The sequence below is a fragment of the Parus major genome, chromosome 5, assembly GCF_001522545.3.
Source record: "Parus major isolate Abel chromosome 5, Parus_major1.1, whole genome shotgun sequence".
Lineage (NCBI taxonomy): Eukaryota > Metazoa > Chordata > Aves > Passeriformes > Paridae > Parus > Parus major.
This window is the reverse complement of record NC_031774.1, coordinates 38,011,532-38,034,727: the sequence shown is the minus strand read 5'-3', so window position 1 is coordinate 38,034,727 and position 23,196 is coordinate 38,011,532. Positions and strand designations below refer to the sequence as shown.

The 23,196-nt window shown below is 38.5% G+C and overlaps 1 protein-coding gene across 3 annotated transcripts in view; it reads right to left on the bottom strand.

The window, feature by feature from the left end:
- The window catches only part of MIPOL1 (mirror-image polydactyly 1), a 162,475-nt gene that overhangs the window by 38,914 nt on the left and 100,365 nt on the right, over window positions 1-23,196 (bottom strand). For all 3 annotated transcript variants that reach the window (XM_015631290.3, XM_015631286.3, XM_015631287.3), the window contains one exon: window positions 12,817-12,911. In XM_015631290.3, the coding sequence (XP_015486776.1) occupies window positions 12,817-12,911 (95 nt within the window). The remainder of the gene's footprint in view (window positions 1-12,816; window positions 12,912-23,196) is intronic.

Here is a 23,196-nt window from a genome sequence, read left to right as displayed (position 1 = left end):
TTTAAGAACAGGTTCATTTCTGTCAAACAAAGGAAAAAAAGAAACAGAAGGCTCAAACACGTATCTTATACAGGCATTTAATGGTGCTGCCCTCACACAAATCTGCAGAGGAGGTTACAGACACCTCACACTTGCACAGGCCCTCAGTTGCTATCTTTCACAAGCCAGGTGTAGACAAGAGAATAAGCACAGCCACACTGTACCACCCAACTATACTATCACACATTTAGATTTGGCAAGTACTGACAGCACTTGGGAATGCTGTAAGTAATATTACTGATTTCTAAAAGCTCTGAAAACTTGCTTATTGCTCTTGATTATGGTATCCTGAAAGTATTCTAGAATGATCCTTATTCAACACATAAGGATTTAAAAATAAAATTGTACAGGTCAAAATGATCCAGCTTTGGCACCTACGGTTAAACTATTGCTCCAGAAAAATACTGGTTTTTCAAAGGGGCACTTGTGGGTCCCTTCCCGCTCCCTACATGCAGACTCAGGTGTCTAAATTTACATATAGGAGACTGAAAATTTTGGCCACACTGTTTAACAGGCAGATCTGCTGGGAGGTCTCTTGCAACCAGATTTTTTTAAAGCCTCATATTTATTGGACAGATACTGGCCCATTTCCAATCCACAACTGCAAATCCAAAGAAACAGCTCAGAGCAAACCAGCAGCCTTATTAGCCTTTAAAGATTTCATTTTCAAGAACTCAAGACCCTTTATTGACTAATGAAAGGTTGGGTCCCCAAGCCCACAGACTGATGTTGCTTGGAACATATTTTAATCATTTTGGAGTGCTAGCAGCCATCTGTCTAAAGAGCTTTGATCACATAAATGCACTCTGAACTGCAGCTCCTTCCGACTCCAAACCCTGTCCAAAAGCCAAAGGGAACCCACAGGCATGGCAACTTTGAGACAATTCAAAGCCTTGCAATGTGATAAGGCTGCTTTTATTATTTAGCACATCATTAGATTTAATGACACCACAGATAAGAGATACACTAAAAAGATACCATTGTCATCGCCTATCTTGTAACAGCAACATCCAACTGTGACTTTGCTTTGTTTCTACCCAACACTTGTTACTTACTATGCTATTTTAAAAGAATAGTTAAATGAAACAAAAGGATTTCTTTTCCTGCTGCAAACATCAGAAATAGTGAAAAAAAAGTACCTAACAAAAAACAAAAAAACAAAACCCAAAAAAATCAGGACTTTGTTTCTTTAATATTTTCCTGCTTAGCTAAAAAAAACAAAAAACAAAATAAACAAGACACAAAAGACAAGCAGAGAAATTCCAAATAATCTACTGTATTTTCAGTTTAAACTATTGACTGTTGGGCAGATACTGCTTACACATACAAGCCTACTTTGACCAGCACTAAATACAAATTTACACTGAAAAAAGAGTGATCATTTACAGTTAGAGCTCTTAACATTTTAACATTTATGAACAAATTTTACACAATTCAATTATTATTTCCTCCTTTTGAAACAGTTTGGCCATCTCAAAGCTTATTTTGTAGTGATCAGTATTTTTTGTTGTGGTGTCTTGTGAATGGTACAGAAACATGCTATTAACTATGAAAGCTTGGAAGCAATGACAATGTCAGGCATGAAAAAAATCTATTTTAATTACCAGAGTCAAGAAACTGCTCTCAAAAATCAAAGCAGAAGTCCTAAGAGAATGGTAAAAACTGCATAAAAATATCTCTCTTGATGACAGGAGAGACACAGTGGTGGAACCTGTGTGACAGAGCATGACTTTATTTGCTCCAAATGTCAGCAACCTCAGTGAGTTCAACCCTGAGATTACAGTGCTTGCAGGTTTCTCTTCATTCTGAGATCTCATTCTTGAAACTTTTAGCATTGCACAGTATAATAAAATACTTTTCAATTCACTAGCTGTCATACCATGTGTGGCTAGCTAGCAGTGTGAAGAAGGTGAAGTAAATAAATAAGAAATAAATCCTGCACTTCTTTGTCATTCATGAAAACATTTTCAGGTGACCATTCTGTAATGCTGATACAGCACAGATTAAGAGAAAAAGACAAAACCGTAACATGGAATGGCCCAGGTAATAGAAGAGCTTCTCTAAGCTCTCTGCTGTTAAAGAAAATACAACACTGATGATTCACTCAGTGTAACTCCCTCCCTCTCCTTCTGTGTCTTTTCCTTCCAAACTCAGAGCCATAAAAGCTCCTCTGCTAGTGAAACAGCAGCTCCACACCACTGCTTACATGCCTTTCTTGGTGACATCAGGAAAAAGGACAAGTGGAAGGAAAAAAGAACTATGCTAGTTCTCCTTCCTGTCATGACCATGTAAACTGCTGCTTACAAAAGCAAATATTACTAGTATATTACACTTTATTCAAATATCTGTGAGACTCAGAACTGAGCAGATCCCAGCAGGCCCGCTTATTCACTGGAAAACTGTGGCTGAAATTTCCAAGTTTCTACTCTCCTAAAAATGACAGCTTTCACACCTATGCTGGAAGAACTACACTTACCAGATGAGTAACACATCATTAGGGAATGCTGGACACAGGTTAAAAACCTTCCAAAACACAAGACCTCTATCACATTAGCTAGAAAAGCAGTTCGTGAATGGGAAGTTAAAATGGAATTTTTTCCAGTAAAATGCATCAGCATGACATGCATGTATCAATTTAACAAAAGCTCTAAGTTTAGACAGGAATTGAATAAAGTAAATACCTTACCCTTGACTTCTCTCTTTGTAAACAAAAGAGGTGGGCAGCTTTCTGTTTTGTGTTCTGTGACAGGCAGAGGACTTCTTCTGCCACCTGCATTCTTAGATACTCCCTAACATTTTTCCACTGTGTGCAGTGTTAAGTGCAGAGTAAGAAAAGCAATGTTATGTCTAGCACTGACTGAAAACTGGTCACGTAGAAAGTTTTCTCACCAAAGACTTTTTTTATTGGGAAATGTAAATTCCAACACAAAAAAATTATGTTGTCTTCCTGTGGCACATTTCTAAGTGAAAGTTTTTTTTTCACCTTAGTATTTCAAACTGAAATGACATTTTGTTTCATTTCTTCAGCTGAAGAGAACTGAACCGAAACACATCAAATTCATGATTTTTCAAAACTGTTGAATTGACATTTTAACATAAAAACATGTCCTGTGAAAAACCAACAAAAATGAAATGGCATTTTAAGTCCTCCTGACAATGTTATTACTTTATTTCTAAATATCATATTAATAACAAAAGAATTCCCTTTCATACAAAATTTATAGGGCAAGCCAAATTCTTCTTTTACACTTTTAGATTTTCTTCCTAACTTCTCATGGGAAAATCTGTCTTCCAAATGCCTCTTATTACACACACGGTTTTCCTGTGTTTCTTTAACTTGCTCTAGAGAGGGCTGCTTCTTATTCTGTATCTGTTTTCCTTCTTTCATTTTAAAGCAAGAGTACCTGCATATTCATAGTCTCTAAAGGTGTTATGCAAAAGGGTAAAACTTCTTATTCAGTTTATACAAATAAAGCAGCTGAAGCAGAGTTTAGCAATGTGATTCATCTATATTCATCCAGCATTTCAACATTTCAGTGGCAGAATCAGAATCCGTAGCCTTTGGCCACACACCCTTTCTATCAGGTAACAGATTCCATAATCCTGCATACGCTCTTTATAGATTCTCCAATTTTGATTTTGTGATCACATTGGTGATCTCATCATCCTAATTTTTACAAGTACTTCTACAGGAGTTTCATATTTTGTACTGTTATCTACAAAATACAAGTAGCAGTCAGTGGGTTGCTTGTAGGTAGTTCTTCCAGAGACTTTAAACCTTCCAAGAACTCAATTTTATTATGCTTTAACAGCTTTGAAAAATGGTTCCTCGACATCTCTATGTACTTATTTCAAACAGCACAGAACAAAATTACACCTCCTAGACTTTTCAGCTCACTGTGAAACCAAGGAAGTCATAACAGAAAATAACACAGAGCAGAGGTAGAAAAGAAGGTGAAGGAATCAGCCAGGCAAAGGACAGCTGTGAACAGAATGCCAGCAGGGCCCTGTATACAGAGTCGTGAGACCATATCAGCCTCCAATAGCAAGGAATTCCATTCTGTCAGGCAAATTGTTGCTCTTAGAGAAGAACAGAAACCCACGTGAAAAGGCCCATTCCAGCAAAAATGACAAAGTAAATGTTGTTTTAGTTCACATTACCCCATGACAGCAAATAAGTAGAGAAGTCGGCTCAAGTCTGGTGCAATACAGTATAAGGACCTGTAGAGTACTTCTAGCCTTAATGTACTTAGCACAAAAAGTGACTGGTTGGTCCTCAACTAATTTGAAAAACTAAAGAAGCTATGCCACTATAACACCCAGTAACAGAAGCAGTAGTGGAATTAGCATAGTGCACGATGCAAATGAAAACGGCATCACGGAGTGTGTTTGGCTCTTCGGTCCATATTCATGCTGCTTCCTCAGACCTGCTGCTTAGTGTTTCTATTGGCAAGGCACCTCTGAAGGCCAAGAGCCAGCCCCTGGAAACTTTAGGCACAAAGATTTCATAAAGTGTAGGTCAGACCAATCCCACAGCAGCACAAGGCAATTTGAGTGTACTACATTCTGGTTGCAGGGATGGCGTGAGGTGGCTTGTTATTCCATCAGGTGCCTTGGATCTTTGACAGTTCAGTGCTTCCTCTCTCTCAAAGTTTTCATAAATCACTAAAGCCGAGCTGGAAATTGTTTTGCCATGCTAAATTCTTTTTTCCCAGTGAGATAGGAAAACTTTTAAAGTCATGTCACGGCAAGAAGCAAAACATTTGCAAGGTTGTTTTTTTTTTTTTTTCCGTGTTTCTAAATGAATGAGAAACACAGACAGCTTAAAGAGCATGCTGATGGCTAAAATATTTCATTGGAGGGCAAAAAAAGGACACCCCTCAGCCCCCAACAGGTTCAGATACTGCTTCGCCTTCTCATTGCCTGCCAAACTGCCACTGTAAACACCAAGCTTATAGGACATACTGGAGTTTCTCTCCACAATCCCTTTTCTTTGTAAATGGTCAAATACTAATTGGAGAATAGATGTGAGTCTGGTCTGCCATGCCCCCAAGAACTTTTCCTATGCACAGATTTATCTCTAAAGTCAGTCTCTCTGACTATATTGTTAGAAAGTTGAACAAATGCAGAAAGTGAGACAATAATCAATTCCAAGCTGGAGAACAAGAAGTCTGGAAATGGGGCAGAGACAGGAGGATAATAAATTCAATAAAGTGTGAAATACACAAGGAGAACAGGGGAGGGCTCTGCCTCTACTGCTCACCTGCACCAAGTCACTGAGAAATACAGCCATCTCAGTAGCACCAGTAAAACTTCATGCAGCTGCTTTCCAGTGCAAAGCAGCTCACTGATCAGTCTTCCCCCATTTGGCTGTCTGATCCAGCTCAGAAACAGCCTCCAAACCTTGGACTTTTATCTCCTATAACACTGACAAGAGCTGTGATTGCACAAGCAATAAAGTGACAAAGGAAGGAAGCCATTGGGAGACATAGGTGCTTACTAGTGGGAAAACGCTTATGAGATTGCAAAGACCCACCTAAAATCCCCATCACTTTGGGACTGCAGCACCCCACTAGAAAGCACAAAACAGAGGAGGACAAGACTGAACAAACAGATTCCAAATCCCAGGTCCAAATTATCAGGGTGTTGGCTCCCCTCACCCCCACAAATTGACTAAAAATTCATTGAAACCTCCACGGGTTGCTGAGAGATGTGGTTTTAACCAATTTGATTTAAAGACAGCAGTGCTTCTCCACCCCAATATTCTACTAATTTTGACACTCAGTTCAATAAACAAACAGAAAGATGGTCCCTGCCTTCTTCTTTGTTATAACAGAAGACAAAAATAAAACACCTTAGTGTTCCCTTACAGCATCATTCCTTTCTCTATGTTTGGCTGCATCTTACTGGGGCAGGTTAGGTTCCTCCAAATCACGTATTACATGGTCTCCCACTGCATATCCAAGCCAATCCTCTCTTTGGTATAGAAAAGAACCTCTTCTGTGCTTGTAAGTGGGAAATTGAATTAGCTCAAGGTTTATGTTTATTGTCAGGTGTCTGAAACTCTTTGATAAAACAGAAGTCACTGCTGCAAGGACAGAGAATACTTAAAAGAACTGCTGTCTTCTCCATGATTTCCCCAAAACTTTACTGCCAAAATAACAGTGTGGTTTAGAGAGTACCATTAATTGGTCATTCTTCTAAATGACAGTAATTACACCATGTTATGTCTCAAGCAACTAGCACTGAAACAATGACAGCAACTGCCAGAACAGAAACAAGCAGAGAGGATGAAAAGAGCAGGAAAATGAGTCAACGGCTATAACTGAAAAAGTGAGATAAAAAAAACAACAGGTATGAAAAGACCAGTTAGTTCTCTGAAGTAAACTGCTGGGACAGGTGCTCAAGGTAGTCCACTTTTGCTTGAGAAGAAGGACTGAGATCACCACTCTGCACTAGTGGTTGCAGCTTCACTAATCCCACTGTAAACAGGTTCCAGTTCATTTGGGCTGGGAAACTGGATGTTAGAGCAGCCCAATCTTCTGCTACATTTTGTGTTCCCCTGAAGGAAATCTAGACTGAGAGAACTCTGAAGGAGACTAAGAGATGGCAGAACAAACAGGCTGAAATGTTTGAGCAGGGGTCAGTCAGAGTACAGGAATCTGACTATTTAGGGTATTTATTGTATTCTGACTTGCTACTGCAGTGGCTCTGAAAATGAATATTGACTTGTTAAGTAGAAATAATTTATAGTTTTTAATAGCCCTTAAAACTGGAATGAGAGCAACATTCTGACAGCAAGAATTACACCATTCTATATCCATACACAGAGCCCATGGAGTATGGTTGAAATGGCACCATCTGAGTATTATATTCCATAACATCAGTCATGAAACTATAGAATGGAAGTAAATTAAACACACACAACTGTATCCAAAGCTTGAATAGAAAAGTCTTTTTATCCAGGACTAGAAGTAATGACTTACAAAGTATCTTTCTTCATCTATTTCTCTTGTTACAGGGTGATTCAGTTCTGTAATTAAAATGAAAACTGAGTTTGTCCCTGTGCCAATAGTCCTTCATTTGGGGAAATAATAAAGAACCTTCTTGATTTCTGACTTTCACATCTATCGATCTCAGTCTTTAAAAGAATGAACTTCCATGTCATTCTACAAAAGACGTTGTGGGAAAAATATATGGACCTCCATAAAACCAACTGCTATTTAGAACATTTGCTTGTGCCACTTAAACATGAATTCCAAGTATTCCAACTGAAGTACTGTAAGCATTGAAACTTGTAGATTTAAGTTCTGTTAAATCTCTTCAATAGTTTTTAACTTAAAAAGTGCTACAACTTGTTAGGGAGCAAGAAAGCTGCTAGCATTGCATGCATAGAAGTTACCCATATTAACTGAAAGTTTGAATCTAAAAATACTTATTTCAGGTAATTGTACTTATTAATACAAGGAGCCTTACTGAAGTTATTCTTGTATTTCATCGTTGAGAACCATCACATAACTTTAAAATAAACCATCTTTTTCTTCTCCTATGCTCACCATAACTTACAGTTTCCAATTACTTTGCAACATTATACTGCTTTTGACTGGGATGCAATTAATTTTCTTCACAGTAGCTGGTATGGGGCTAAATTTTGTATTTGTGTTGAAAAAAAGCGCTGCTAACACATGGATATTTCAGTTATTCCTGAGTAGTGCTCACACAGAGTCAAGCCCTTTTTTGCTTTTCACACCCCTCCAGCAGTGAGCAGGCAGGGGGTGCCCAAGAAGTTGGACAGAGCTGGAACAGCAGACTCCAGCTGACCAAAGGCATATCCCATACCATATGGTGTCATATTCAGCATAGAAATCTAGGGGAAGAAGGAACCTGATTTTAGAATTGGACAGATCACATAACCGAAAAATATGCAAATAAAAAACTTGTGATGATGTTCAAACAACAGAGGTATGTGAGAAAGAAGTAGTGGGATTAAGATTCCCATGTACTTCAAAACTGGTTATTTGGATATAGCCTTCTTTGGTCACTCAGGATCTTATTTGCATTAATCTCTAGCTTAAAGAGCACTGTGTTGAAACAATTATATTAGTAAGCTATTCCTAACAGTTATGCAAATTTCTGCTATGTATTTTTGAGTTAGCATCCAGAAAACAAAATTTTCTTTTTGAAACTTGACACAGAGACAGCACAAGAAGAACAAACAGAAGCACAGAACTGGGCAAACTTTATTTGTAGCCAGCTTCTTGTTCCTTATGTATCTGAATTAGATTTTTCCTCCTTTTTAATTCCATTTCACTTCTCTGTCCCTTTTAAAGAAGACTGAAATTATTCTGGGATATGCTTTTCAGAAAAACAAAATTCAGAGGGAAAGAAATGTTTCCTCATTCTATTTGAAAAATCTCATTTTAACTTTGGTTTAGGCCATTCCAGCTTTCCATGAAGCTCCAGTTTCAGTTAGGATTGGCTTTTCACTTTACCAAAAGTGTGGTTTACAACACAGACTTCTTTCACAGTTGGAGGGGAAAAAAATGAACATCTTCAAACAGCAGCAGTTACCAGATCAGAGAATTGTAGAATAATGAGGTTGGAAGTGACCACTGGCAGTCTCCAGTCCAACCCAACTTCTTCTCAAAGTGATACCAATATGAGATCACACCATATTGCTCATGACTTTATCATGTTAGGAAATATCCAAGGATGGAGATGGCAAAACCTCTCTGGCAACCTGTTCCAATGATGGACAGCCCCCGTGGTGAAAAAGTTTTCCCTTGTAACCTGCCTGAAACTCTCTTGTTTCAATTCAAGTCAGTTGTTTCTCACCCTGTTGTCATGGAGCACTGTGAAGAGGATGCCCTTCCTGACAACCCCTGCACAGACCCTGTCAGGCTGCCTTTAGGTCTCCCTGGAGCCAACAAAGGAATATTTTTTCTTTCCCAGGCTGTACAAGGGCAGTACCCTTGGTCTCTCTTTACATTGCAAATGCTATGGCTTCCTGACCGAACCGGTTGCCCTCTGTCAGGCTTGCTCCAATTTATAGATGTCTTACTTTTACTGGGGACCCAAAACTGGTTGCAGTACTCTAGATACAAAGAATCTTCCCTCTGGAGAAAATAAAAAGGGAATTTTTTTTTCCCCTGAAGCTCTCCACTTGTTTCCCTCCTTTAGGCACATCTGTGGGTACTTACTTCACACACACAGATATTCTGGACCTAAGTATCTCTCCCCTGATTTTGTATGATAAAATGATACTTTACTTTTCCTAGATTATACTAATGTTAGTGAAAGTCAGATTGGTATAAAAATGCACATTTTAATGCATTTTTTACATGCATTAAAATGTAAAATTTGTGTTTACACATTTATGCATCCAAAATAGTTAATATATGCACACAGTCATTTATTTTGTGGCCAAATCCTTAACATGTTATTGTGTGTTAAGGCACAAGTACAAGTGAAGCAGTTATTCCTTGTGTGCTTTAATGTGAGCCTCTAGTTTTTTTGGTTTCCTTTACTGTTGTTGGGTTTTTTGTTTTGTTTTATTCTGTTTGTTTATTTGATTTTGTTTTCTTAAATTTGCTTCTTCTAAGTTAAAGGATAATGAAGTGCCCTGGTTCTGGCCAGGACAGGGTTAGTTTGTGCAGTACCCAGGAGGGTACATGGCAGTGACCCAGAGGATATTCCATATCACCTCATGACATTTTCCAGTCTGGGGGGAGAAGGGAGTCTCTTCTGGGGAGAAGGGGCTCCTTCCCATGAGGATAGTGTAGCTGTGGTGAGAACTGTGCATGTGGATCACTCCCTCTCTCTTGTACACTTTTGTTATTAATATTGTAGCTGTTACTGTTTGTTTTCTTGTCTCATCTGTTTCCAGTAAATTATTCTTAACTCCTGATCTTCACCTTCTGTGCCTCCAATTCTCTTTTCCATCCTGTTGTAGGGAAAGTGGGAGGGAGAAGGGGCAAATGAGTGAGTGGGATCTGGTTTGAAGAGTCTCAGCAGGAACATTACATTGGGAACTACCATTCCTTAAACCACGACTCATAGAAATCTCAGCTAAAAAAGGAGAAAAAGAATAAAGCAGGAGAAATGCTTTTTGTAAGGCCAGGGAAGACCTATGAGCAAAAGAAGTCACCAAATGAGCCAAAATTCTTAAGCCCCTGTCATGCTGGGGCTTAAGACAGAAAGTGTAAGAATCTGGCAAAGACATGAGAGAACAGGAGGTGAAGGGAATGTGCACCCGGCATTGTCACACTGCAGCTTTACAGCTCAGATGAAGACTGGAGCATGTGTGGAAGCCTCTATTTTGCTAGCTGAGGAATTCTGAAATCCAGAAAAGAGAAGAACTCCAGGGAATACAGTCTTGAACAGCAAATCATATAGCTAACTCATATTTGCTTGGATCAAAGCAGCCAACTTCCACTCCAGTTCAAAACAGTCTGTCTAAAAACACTCTTGGTGCTAATTCTAGACTACCATAGCATGGCAAACCCTATGAGGAAATAAAAAGACCCAGAAGACATTTATACATGCATCCCTTCCACATACAAAGCAGAGTGAAAAATTTCATTAATTTGGGATGGCTTGGGAAATGCACTGTCTACCTTGTCATTCGTAATTACTGTGGCCATCCCACCCTCGGCCTGGTACAGTCGCCAAAGCTTTATGCACATGTGACATATATTCTTTTCTGTCTCATTTGGCATGTGCATAAAATACTGTCACACTGTTGGATGGCAAGGGCTGTAGATACCAAAATGTTAAGAAGTTTATAATAATCCTCATAATGGTGTAATTAATTTATAATCAAGTAAAAAGATAGGCCTGAGACATCAAATGTTGCTGCTTATGCACTTATAGGAGTCCTTGCTGCCTTTTACAACACTTGCAGGTTCAGCTCCAGGTGGCCTCTGACTTTTCAAGTCACGTCTTTGTATGCTTTATGGCAATGTTTCCATACAGAGAGGTTGTGGAATCTCCATACTTAAACTGAATATTGATTGAGGTTGGCAGGGACCTCTGGACATGATCCTGGGCAACCAGGTCTCAGTGGCCCTGCTTGAGCAGAGGTTGGACAAGATGACCTCCAGAGGTCCCTGCCAACCTCCATCAGTCACTCTGTGGGTCCACTTTGGGAGACATGAGCCTCTGGAACAGTGAGGTAGGTAGGAGATAAAATCTTCTACTTTAGATGTTACAACTTGTATAAATCAGTAGTGATACATGAGTTCTTGCCCCAGGGGATAAGCAGGTGAGCATTTCCACACCTTATGGATAGATTTTGCAAATGCTGTCAGCCACTTACAGTGAAATTTTGGCTGTTCAAATTAAGAGCCATAAGTTAATAACATGGTACATTCTAGTGCTGATTCCTGCAATTCATTATTGTTAATATTTCTGGGATTTAAAGCATTTACACAAGTAAATGGCCATTGCTGCCTACTATACTTGTTAAACATTGTATGTTAGTGCAAACTTGATAGGCTATGCCAAAAATATAACTCAAAAATCAGTGAAAAGTCTCCTACAGTGTGCATAGACCAACACAAGCAAATTCTTAATCTCTGAAATACCAATTTTAAAAGATTACATTTCAGTTTTTTAAATTATTACAAAAAATAAACATTTAAATGAGCAGTAAGGGCACCATAACAAATTCTTTTTAGCTTGGTAAGTCATACCATAATTTGTGCACACACTAAATGCTGACCAAATTCATTAAATCCAATAATCACAAATTGCTTGGGGTTTCTATTCACTATTAACAGGCTTTAAATAAATGCCTATGAGATTTAGGAACAAAAGTTGTTTTTGAAACTTCCCTCCAAGGCTTTAATAAACTTAATGAGAAGGGGAAACTTGAAAAACCTCTAGAAACCCGAGTATTTTTCACTTGTGAATGCTGAAACACTGAAAACATACACAGTTCTGCTATTTCAAATGCTTTTTAGACATAACTAGTTCTCTTTATTTCCAATGAGTATAGTATTCACATTATATTTATTATTTACCTCTGTAGCCCACATCCCTCATCACAGACATTCAGCCTTCAGATTCACAATTTTCTGCTGTGTTGATGCCAATTCTCCTGCCTTTAACCTGCTGGCAGCTCTGTACCCCCTCTCACACAGGAGGTCAGGAAGAAATGAGAGCTGTAACCCAACATCACTCCATAAAACAACCTAACTCCTTCACTGGACCACACAGAGCTTTTCCTTAGGGACTAAAACCCACTGATCCATGCAAATGTTCAGTGCAGCCCACCTAAATTAATGAGAATGGGTATTTCTCTCAATCTACGTACAGAGCATACGGAAATAAAAGGTAAATATATCAGAGTTGAAGAAGAAAACAGTCTTTTAGAATTACACAGTTTATTATTTTAAAATCTACATTGACTAAGTTAGATATGTGCAAACAATCAGGGAAGAAACAAGCATTTATGTAATGTGGTTCTTTTGTCCACATGTTTTTAAGTGATCACATTGCCATAGTACAGCTTTTTAGTGTGAAAATCAACCATCACCAACTTTTCACTTCCCTTAAAAGAAACTAATACAAAATTCAGGCTATAAGAAAAGGACTCCTATTTCAAAGAGATGGTTGGTGAGCAGTAAAGCAGAAATGCAGGCTTTGATTCATTGATGTATTCACAATTTTCCCAACAAATACCTATTTGATAAGGCCATTTCCTCACTCAGTCAGACATCGCACAGAAAATTTCCCCTATGAGTCACTCATTCATATTAGAATCAATCATTTTACCTGTAATAAACACGCAATGTTTGGACTTCTTCTTCCAGTTTTTTGCACTGTTGGAGAGCAGCTTCTTTTTCTTGTTGCAAAGCTATCAGTTCTGCCTGTGAAATGATAAACAACCGATAACCAGTTTATTCAGGATATCCATACATTTTGGAAAACATATCAATCTGTGCAATCATTTCAACCATTACAATTGCACACATAGAGTTATACTGTTATGTAATGCAGTGCTGTGGTTTAACCACAGTTAGGAACTAAGCACCATGCAGGTGCTTGGCCACTTCCCCTTCTTCCCGCTGATGGCATGGTGAGGAGAATCAGGAAAGAAAAGAAAATCAAACTTGTTGATTGAGAAAAGAACAGTTAAATGTTAAATAATAGAAACAAAGTAAAAGATTATAATAATGATACTAATAGGAGTAATCGTAATAAGGAGAGGGACAGAGGGAGATAAATCCCAAGACAGACAAGTGATGCACAGCACAACTGTTCACCACCTGCTGACTAATGCCAAGCCTGTCCCTGAGCCATGATCACACCCTTTCCTGGTAACTCCCCCCATTTTATATACTGGGTGTGATGTTCTATACACAGAATATTCCTTTGGCCACTTTGGCCAGTTGTCCTGACCAGGCTCCCTCCCAGCTTTTTGTGTACCTCCTCACTGGCCGTGCATGAAACACTGGAAGTCCTTGACTTGGGCCAAGCACCACTTAGCAACATCTAAAGCATCAGTCATCAACATTATTTGCATACTGAATTTAAAACCAGCTACCAGGAAGGAAATGAGCACTATCCCAGCCTATTTAATTCTTATGAAATATCCCCTCTTTTTCTAGCACTGAAATTGTTTCTAGTTTTTTGCTGGTTTTTTTTTTCCTAGCATAATTATGTTTTGAATGGCTTCTCCCATGTATACAGTAAGCTTTTTGAATACCTAAGGTTAGAACTCTCCAGTTCAGCCAAGTGGTTATCAGCAAACTTATTTCATATGATATATATGTGTTGCTATACTGCAAAACTGGTAACCAACACACAGACAGTGAAGCAAGTCCCTTGGCCAGAAACTACCGACACATGACTTTGGTCTGCACATGGCTCCCTGGCTGTTAAGGGCAGTTCCCATGGTGGCAGCCCCTGGCTGATGTTAGCAGCAGAAGAGCTGCTGGATAACCAGAACCCTGAGCAGTGGCAGGCAACGAGCCAGCAGGGACTGCAGAGACTGGCACCAACAGCACAGGCTGAGATCTGTGTGCATTCTCACCCAGGATCTGGTTTATAGAGGGGTGAGGGAGTCCCTAAGCAATCACTGTCATCTCCCATCTGTGAACCCCACCGGATACTCCCCCTCCCATCCTTGATTCACTCTGAAGGGAGTGTGACTCATGACTGTAATGGAAATTGCAGCATGTGGCTTGTAAGTCAGGAAGGTAGCCAGCCCCAACAGGCCTTACGGTTAAAGAGGAGGCAGGGAGAAATAAGTATTCATGCATATTTCATATGGGTCTATAACTTAATCACCATTAATTTTAAAAGTCCAATTTCAATAGCACTGCAGGACTGCCTTGAGGGCCCAGGTACCATATAAATTATTTTTAAATCAGCGGATGATTTATAGTTGTAACAACAAATAAGATCAGGCTTCCACAGCAATTCCTTGACACATGAGCCTGAGCATTGGGCTGTTTTCCAATGTTTTTAATTCATGGTGTAAGTTATTAATTGTACAAATTGTAGAGCCCTTAACCAAGAGGCACATGTGTGAAAAATGCCAACTGTGGATTCTGCCAACTCTTTGGGACACAGTTGCGGAAAAGTTTCTTGGTAAATTAAAGACCTGTTATATGAGCTACAAACCCATGAAGGGAAATGCACATAGTTCAGCCTCTAAGTCTGCCAAGCTCACTGTATAATCATGAACAGCTCTGCCTGTATGCCTCAAAATCTCTCTCCTAAAACAGAGCTCCCACTTGCTTCTGTTTCCTGTTTGTCTCTTAAGACTGTAAGTCCTCAAGGCAGGTGTTTTACTGTTTACTGTCAACTCCCAGTCATCTATGGGCAATTCATTCTGCTGGTTGATTAATCATGTCCTGGATACTTGGCTGATTCCTGGCAAATTTTATTGAATACTGCATTGCACAAATGCAGCTACACAAGCAGTCTCTGAAGCGTGCTGCTCGGTGGGTTGTGTTGCACCCAGGGTTTTGCACTGCCCAGGTACAGGCCCCACTGCTGTAATTGCTCCTGTGAGAGACATCCATAAAATTTTAACAGGAAGTTCCCTGGTGAATAAAAACTTTCTTACTATATGGGAAGAAAGTAGCTTAACTTCTGCTTTAAAAGCAGAAAGTGTTAATGTTTAACATCTGAGTGACAGTGGTTTTGAGCTTCTGATACCAAAAACAATGTACTGGATGCTGGCAAGCCCTAACTTCTGTCAGCAAGAGGTTAAAATCCTCTGCAGGTGAGCCTCTTGCCTGGTGTAGCTTGCTGCCTTGCAAGCAGAACTCACAGAACACAAGGTGTTAGCCAAACCAAGCTATTTTCTGTAATTATACTGTTCTGTAAGTGAAACAACATTCTTAAAAATTGGAAAACACGCTTGAATCAAAGTAGGTGGTTTGTTCTAGAGGCCAGTAATTAAGTCCTTGCCAATTTTCAGTGTACTGTGAAGTGTGATTGAAATGGTAGACTGGAAGGAAATGTTTGCAGCTGACACACCTACTCAGAGAGATTAACGGCTAGTCTCTTTGGAGAACTATCATAAAAAATACACCTAATGTTCCACTCGCCTTTCAGGACAAGAGTCAGAGGCACTAGAGTCTTAAGACTTTTATTTATGTCAGTTTTTCAGCAGAAAAAAATGGCACTGATTGGACTGGGTTTGCATCTGGGTTTATACCAATAAAAATAACAGCAGAATCAAGTTATTTGGATTTTACCAAACCCAACAAACCCAAGAGCTACAAGTGAAGGGCAAGAAAAATAGACATTTGTTAGTCTCCTTAGTAATTTCTAGTGGAGTTGATACTAGGAAGCTTCACGAGACCAACAAAAATCCAAGAGTCTCTGTGCACAGCATGCAGCCATGTGACAAAATGACCCATTGTTTCGCAGGCCTGAAGGGTGGTAAACACAAATAAATGAGACCAATATCCTCCCAAGGCAGAGATGCCTTCCTTCACTAGAAGAAGGAAAGCAAAACAGTGCCCATCACCAAGTTAAATTGCTAACTAAAACAATGGCATCTGCTCTACTATAAAGAATTTGGAAGACTCCTAAATGTATATTGAAATCTATCCATAGTGCACATGGCAAAAATCCTGCATGAGCTCACCTCTAGTAATAACAATAGCTGCTTGAGAACTTTTTAACAAAATATTGTTCTTCTGGAAAATGTCAAGCTGTGGAAATCAGAACTTTTCACAGAAATTGATTTGTTTTGATTAAATTGTTTTGGAAGGTAGGGTAAAGAAGAAGCAAGAAGAAGAATTACACTCAGGTTCCTCTGGTGGTGGTTTCCCTTAGAAAGGTCAATTTAGAGTTGAGCTTGGTCACCTTTTGGTACAGGTGTCACTCTCAGCAAAATTCCTGTTTAACCCTGAAAGGCTATTCTGATCACTCAGATACTGTGAAAAATATTTCTGAAGATTTAATTTTTTTTCTTTGTCCAGAAATTCCTACACTTTCATATTCGGTTTAATTTGCATAGATCCTTTCCCATTCTCTGGCCCCCTATCTGCCTTCCTGCAGAGGAGAATTCTCGTTTCTTTACTTTCTCATTTTGCATTTTAGCAGTTATTTGGTGAAGATTTGAATTTTCCAATTAAATATATAATCTAATTGCTACCTATCAAACTTAAAATAGCTGATCTCAACTAAAGAAAATCTCAGTACTGATCTTTTTGCTGTTGTTGCATCAAAACATTTAAAGGAACAATGTTATGTGCTTTCTTACCACAAAGTTTGGAAAAATACAAGGCTTAAGCAAAGGAAAACAGAGGGTAAAACCAGTTTTTATCTTTTCCTAATTCCTGTAGGGCAAACATGGGCACCCTCAACTGTAATCTAGATTGAAAGAGGTAAGAACACACAGCATCCTATGCTGTCACCATCTCTTTGGAACCTCACCTTTGTGTGAGAGATGGCTTTTGTAAGACTTTCCAATATTCAACAGAACGGAAAAAAAATCCAATTAACTTGACTAATAAATTTTCATAGCTTTATTTTCAATTGATTTATTTTCTCATGCATTTATAGACAGCATATATATTCCTCAACATATGTATCTATATATCTGTATCTATAATAAGCATTTATTTTTCCTTTCTGAGATAGGCTAAACAAACAACTTTTTTTGTTACCTCTGACTAAGCAGGCTCCTCATTACCCTGATCAATTTAAACACATCTCTCCTCAGTACTCTTACTAATGCCAGTGGAAACCTCCTACCTGACACATTCTTGCATTCTTTTTGCTCACAATCACCCTCCAGCCTGTTCTCCAGCACACTGGTATTACCCAGTTGACAGTGGAAACTTATTCATCCTGAAAGGATAATACCTTACACTTGGCACCAAAATCCTACCCCACTGCTTTTGTTTTCCCAGTACTTGAGGCCATCCCAATCTTCCTGCAAGACAGCTTGAATCTACTTTGCATTAATAATATCTCCATGTCTTATTAACAACTCCCACCCCTGTTTCATCAAGGAATTTTGTTGCTACACTGCTGCTCTTCATGCCAAAGGTTCTCAATGATACCATTAAAGAAAACTGGTTCAGCACCAACTGGTAAGAAATTGGAGAGAAATTCCACTAGTGAAATCCTTGGACCTTAACATTTCTTCCTTCAAAGCTGTTTGCTGCTGCCTTCCTGCTAACTAGTTCCTTATTGCCTTTGACTAATCCTTCATCTCCTTCATGGGTACATGACATTTTGAAGACAGACATGAGCTAAACGTGCCCATTCTTCCAAACAAGACTCTGTGTGAACCCAGCTAACACCAAGCAGCATTTCCCACATTAAGCTTGTGCCTGCTTGTAAAGTAACAATATACACATTCCCCACTGTAATTAATAATTTTCCATATGGCACAACCTATAAGCTTATGTGTCAGGTTATGTTAAAAAAGTTTCCTTGTCTAACTAACCAGTTATCATATCAAAGAAGAATACTTGCATGATCATTCTTGTGTGAAAACTGTACTTCAATTTCACTCTTGATGGATCCATGCTTTAAAAACATTTTCCTTCCAAATTTACTTTGAAGCCTCACAATAAAGACTAACTGGTCTACAGTTGTCAAAATTACATTTTTTGCCCTTCTAACTATAGATGGTGTCCCTGCTAATTTGCTGTCATATTACACTGCACACAGCCTCGTAAGATTTATTAAAAGACTTTACTATAATTCTTGAAATTTTAGGTACCAGCTCTTTCAGAGCTGGGGATGGCAACCATCCATTAACCCAATGCAAGCACAATAATTTATTGAACAGCTACCACATACTCCATTTGCATACATTCACTTTTCTTAACCCTTGTCCTCACATCTTCATTGCCCAGTGCTGAAAGAAACAAAAATTAAAATCACACTCTTTCAGACCTAATCCAGAATTATCCCTGATCTCCATGCCATTCTCATATCAGTGGCATATTTCCTCTTTCCTTCTTTGTATTGCAGTTGTTACACTATTGCTTGTTTCAACTTCCTTTCCAAGGGCAGATTTAGCTTAACCTCAAGCAATTTTCACTTGTCTCTATTATCTTCTATTTTCTAAGACCTAACTTCCTTGCTTAATAAGTACCCTTCTTGTGGACAACCTATTTGTACTTTATTTGTATAGAAATGATAACTGACTCAATTAGAATGGGCACCCTGTCAACCCAGTGCAATTTCCCTTGGCTTGACTGATATGTTAATGCACGAGTATTCCTTCACACAGTAATAGTCACTACCAACATCTTGCTTTCTACTGACACAGGATATTTCTGTGGATTAGAAGAAGGTTGGGTGAGAAATCTGAGAAGTCTTCAAGTTAATTTCCACAATTTGTGGTCTCAGTCATTTACATTTGGTAGAGCTGCAAAGGGGAAAAGAGGGAAAAAAGCAGTAAAATGTCTTTCTGCTCTAGGTCCTTCATTATCTGGAGTCTGAAATGGGATCTAGCCTCAGACAGACAACAGAGAATTGCTCCCATTTCTTGTGAGGAAGAAGGATGTTTCTGCTGATATTAGCAGGCTAGCTGTACAGGAAAAGCTCAGGTGTCTTCTCAGAGCAGCAGGAGATTGGGAAGGCAAATAAAGGTTTCTTTCTTTCTGAATTAGAATGAACATGCAAAAAAACCCAAGTCTGGAAAAAAAAATAAACAACTGAAGAAATATTTAAATCTTACACTATTTTTAATGCTTTTACATTTTACACATCATGTCAGTAAGAGAAATACATACTGCCTGATAGAGCAGGTCATGTTGTGACACATATGAGATCCAACCTCTAACCGTTCTGTTATTTTTACATTAGCAGCTGCTACTTAGTGCAGATTACAACAGCTCATCTTATTTTCTATATCAAAGTGTCAACATATCAAACTGTTTCACCAACAATGGAAGTAGGTGATGCTTTGATCTAGAAAAGAATATAAGCACTTGTCTCATTAATTAGGGGATCAGAGGTTTTCAGGGTCAAGAAAAAGACTCCAGCTAACATGAGAGGACTGAAAATGGCTAGCACTCTAATAACACAATAAGAATTCTTTTTTTTTTTTTTTTTAATCACAGTGCTGAAGTGTCAAATTGTTTCATTACAATACCAATGGGGACACATTGACCTAGAAAATTAGATAAAATGTTTCAACTTGCATTTAAGTATCAGTTGGCCTTGATGATTTTAAAAATTAAAAGGAAAAATTAGATTTTACTATAGTAGTTGTTAGAAAATATTGACACATCACGAAATTAACAATAACAAGTCCAAATTTAAAATGTAAAAATTAAATGTTTTATTTTTGAAGTTTAACATATAGGTTTCACCAAATATTCACCAAATAAAACTTCTGGGAGATAAACTGAGCTGGGAAAGTTTGGAATAACTTGAGTAACTGAAATTATTAGAAATTCATGAAAGGTTGTTTCTCAACACACAATTTTCTAACAGCAATAGTTTTTCTAATCCTGTCTTGGAGTAAATGGAGCAACTGTATTACTGATCCCTGATGGATCTGCACTGCTGTGGAGGATCAGTTCAGCAACAAAGAATACAATGAAGAACCCAGCTGAGGGTTATTTGTGTGTGCCAATTTCAGGGTAAGGGTGGCAATTGTGGGAACTCTAACAGCCTTTAAGTTGCAGCCCCCACCAACCCTCTGCCACAACCACACCCGGGTTGACATACCCTTTGGGCACAAAGGAAAGGTATCTCAACAGCAAACATGACCTTTATGAGTTTGCAGCAGGATGAAACAATTAATCATAATATTTTACTCTACGATCTAATATTAATGTAGGTCCAATTAAATATCTGTAATGAAACTTTTTTTTTTAATAAAAAGTATTATCTCACTGCATTGTGAAGATACACTGGTTTAGATGGAAGTATTTCTGAGGAATGTCAGACAGGATTTCTGAGAGAGGAGAGAACTCCTCCCCAGCCATGTGATTAGGTTATTAGTTTTGAATGCAGAAACCTAAAGCTGAGTCCCAGCTCCTTCCATTAACCCACTCTGGGCAGCCTGGTGGACTCCTCCCAGTGAGAATGCTTCCCTGCTCCAAAGTCATGTGAATTACCCATTTTTCTGGTGACTGTCATTGTCTGTCTTCTCTCTCTGTGACTGACAAAAATGTATTTTTATTAAACGACTAAGTATGTGAAAAGCAGATCCAAAGAGGGACATCATGGAAAAGGAAATGAACTCCAGAATTCAGCCATCAAAATGTTTGAGAGGGTCAAACTTGGACAAGGGAGCTGAAATAAGGCTTTCACATACATGATGTGAGAGCACCAACTGTGGCTTTTTAACCTGTATAATTTTGTTTTACTTTACAAAGAATTAATGTTTTCTCTTACTGGATTTAAAAATTTTAACCCCATAATCTTTTTTTTTACTCCAAAATGGAACTGCCATTTTCAAGAAGTGTGCTTCATATCTATCTTATGTCACCTTCCTCAATTCAGCCTTTATGTTATCTGTAATTTATATTTTAAGGATTTTTTCAGAAGACTTGTGAAAGATGTCACTATCTGACATTCAGTCTCTTGTCTCCATCACAACAAATTCCCCAGTGAGAATACATTATCATACCAGATGAACATTGCTTGCATGGTTGTCCATTTCTAAGAGAGCCTGTTTTGACTGGGATGACAGCAACAGGTCACAACAAATAATACATAGATTGTGAAATTAGGAAAAAAAAAATAAATCAACAAATAGCCTTTTCCTGCTCTGAGAAAGAAAATTAAAGAATATAATAGCAATTTTGCTGAGACTAGGAATATATCTGGTTAATTTTATTACAATAAAAGCAAACAATATAATTATGCCTGAGACGTGATGCCTTATTCTTGTACTATGTGGTCACACCACATTGGGAAGCAGCTCACTGTACCAGCAGTATTTAACAAGCAGTTCACTCTTTTACAAGCACATATTACAGGCAGATTTGCCCAGGGAAGTGGGCCCATCCCTGGAGCTGTTCAAAGCCAGGCTGGATGGAGCTCTGAGCAACCTGCTCTAGAGAAAGGTGTCCCTGCTCAAAGCAGATGGATTGGAATTAGACAACCTTTAAGGTCCCTTCCAACCTATGATTCTATAATTCATCAATTATCACACTATGTAAGAAAGTATCTGTATGAAATGCTCACAATAAGTTTCAGTATTATTCTGTAATATGCTATACTTCTTCCAAGCAGTATACTGATATACTGAAAATTGCAGGAAAACTATTCAAAGGAAAATCCAAGGCATGTGGTAAGATTGTGAGACTAATACATGGAACCATTTTATTTTCAAGAATGATTTAGGGAGTGACAACAATTCATTTGGCATTCTGCCCTTGTGAGTCAAAACTGCAATTGACTTCCCAGGGTCAAGACTTCATTTACAGCTTCCATTCATTTGCATACACAGGTAAAAACCCCAGAGATACCATCATACATTCCCACTGTGCATATGGACAACTACCTAATGATACTGCAAGTCTTATTTTAGGTAAGATACAACTGTAGTGTGTGACAAAAAGGCCCTTGAAAACTTCTGAGGATGACAGCTCCAAAATACAAGCTCATAGCTGGACTGGGCTTTGCACATAAGTGATGCCATGTGCAGAGACCCTGACCTTTTAGTAGGAGGGATTTTATTAAGAACACAAGCTTGGGGTGCTTTAAAGAGCAAATAGATAGGACTCCATACACAGGTAGGTAGATACTTGATTCACTACTAAATCACAATGTACACTGTGAAAAGAACATAAAAAGAAAACAATCAAGAATACTATAATAGAGAAAGAAAAACCCATTCATGACAGTGATTTCTGCACAGCAGCCATGGCTTTACAATCTATATGAAAATCACACATGTAAGTTAATTTCTTTACTTCTCAGATTAAATACTGCTTACAGCTGTGGACTTGTGGAAAGAAAACATTACTTCATGTTCTGTAATTCAGGTTTGGCCTTGGTGACATCACATACTTTTTTTCTCATATAAAGATCAATTTGGAAACAATGGAAAAACATCAGCAATACAGATAAACTTGTCTTATTAAAAGGTAAAATGAAAGATACTGCTTTGTACACGGTGTAACCATGTACCCCCCTCATGGCTCCATAGGTAACAGATACACACCTTTATGACATATCAGGTTACCAAATATAAGCTTAAAACAAAGCATTAAAAACCGTCTCTGATTTACTTTAATAGTAGGCATGTTTCCCTCAACTCTGAGAGGCCTGACTTCATACCATGAAGATGATGCACTACACATGAAATTTCACTGGCAATCTTAGGGGAAATCAAGAAAGAAACAACCATGTAAGCTGGAGTGAGCTGAAGAAACCTTCCCAAATGGTGTCTGAGTCCTACTGGCAGGTTACTCTGAGAAAGCTTCAAATGTCAGCACCCATGATAAACCCATTGTCCACAAAAATTACTTTGGCCACCTAAGATTTCAAGTCAGTATCTGCCACAAACAGCAAATTGTCAGCACAGGATCCAAAAGGTAATGTCATGTTGTCTCAGAAGCTTTGTGGTAACAAAGACCCTATTCAGTAAAACCAACTTTACCCTCAGCCCCAAAAGTGTCTTATCCAGTTTGGGGCGGAACTGAACTGTGAGAATAATAGAAGAAAGTTTGTTTTACAGCCAGACATGTTTTATCTGTGCAG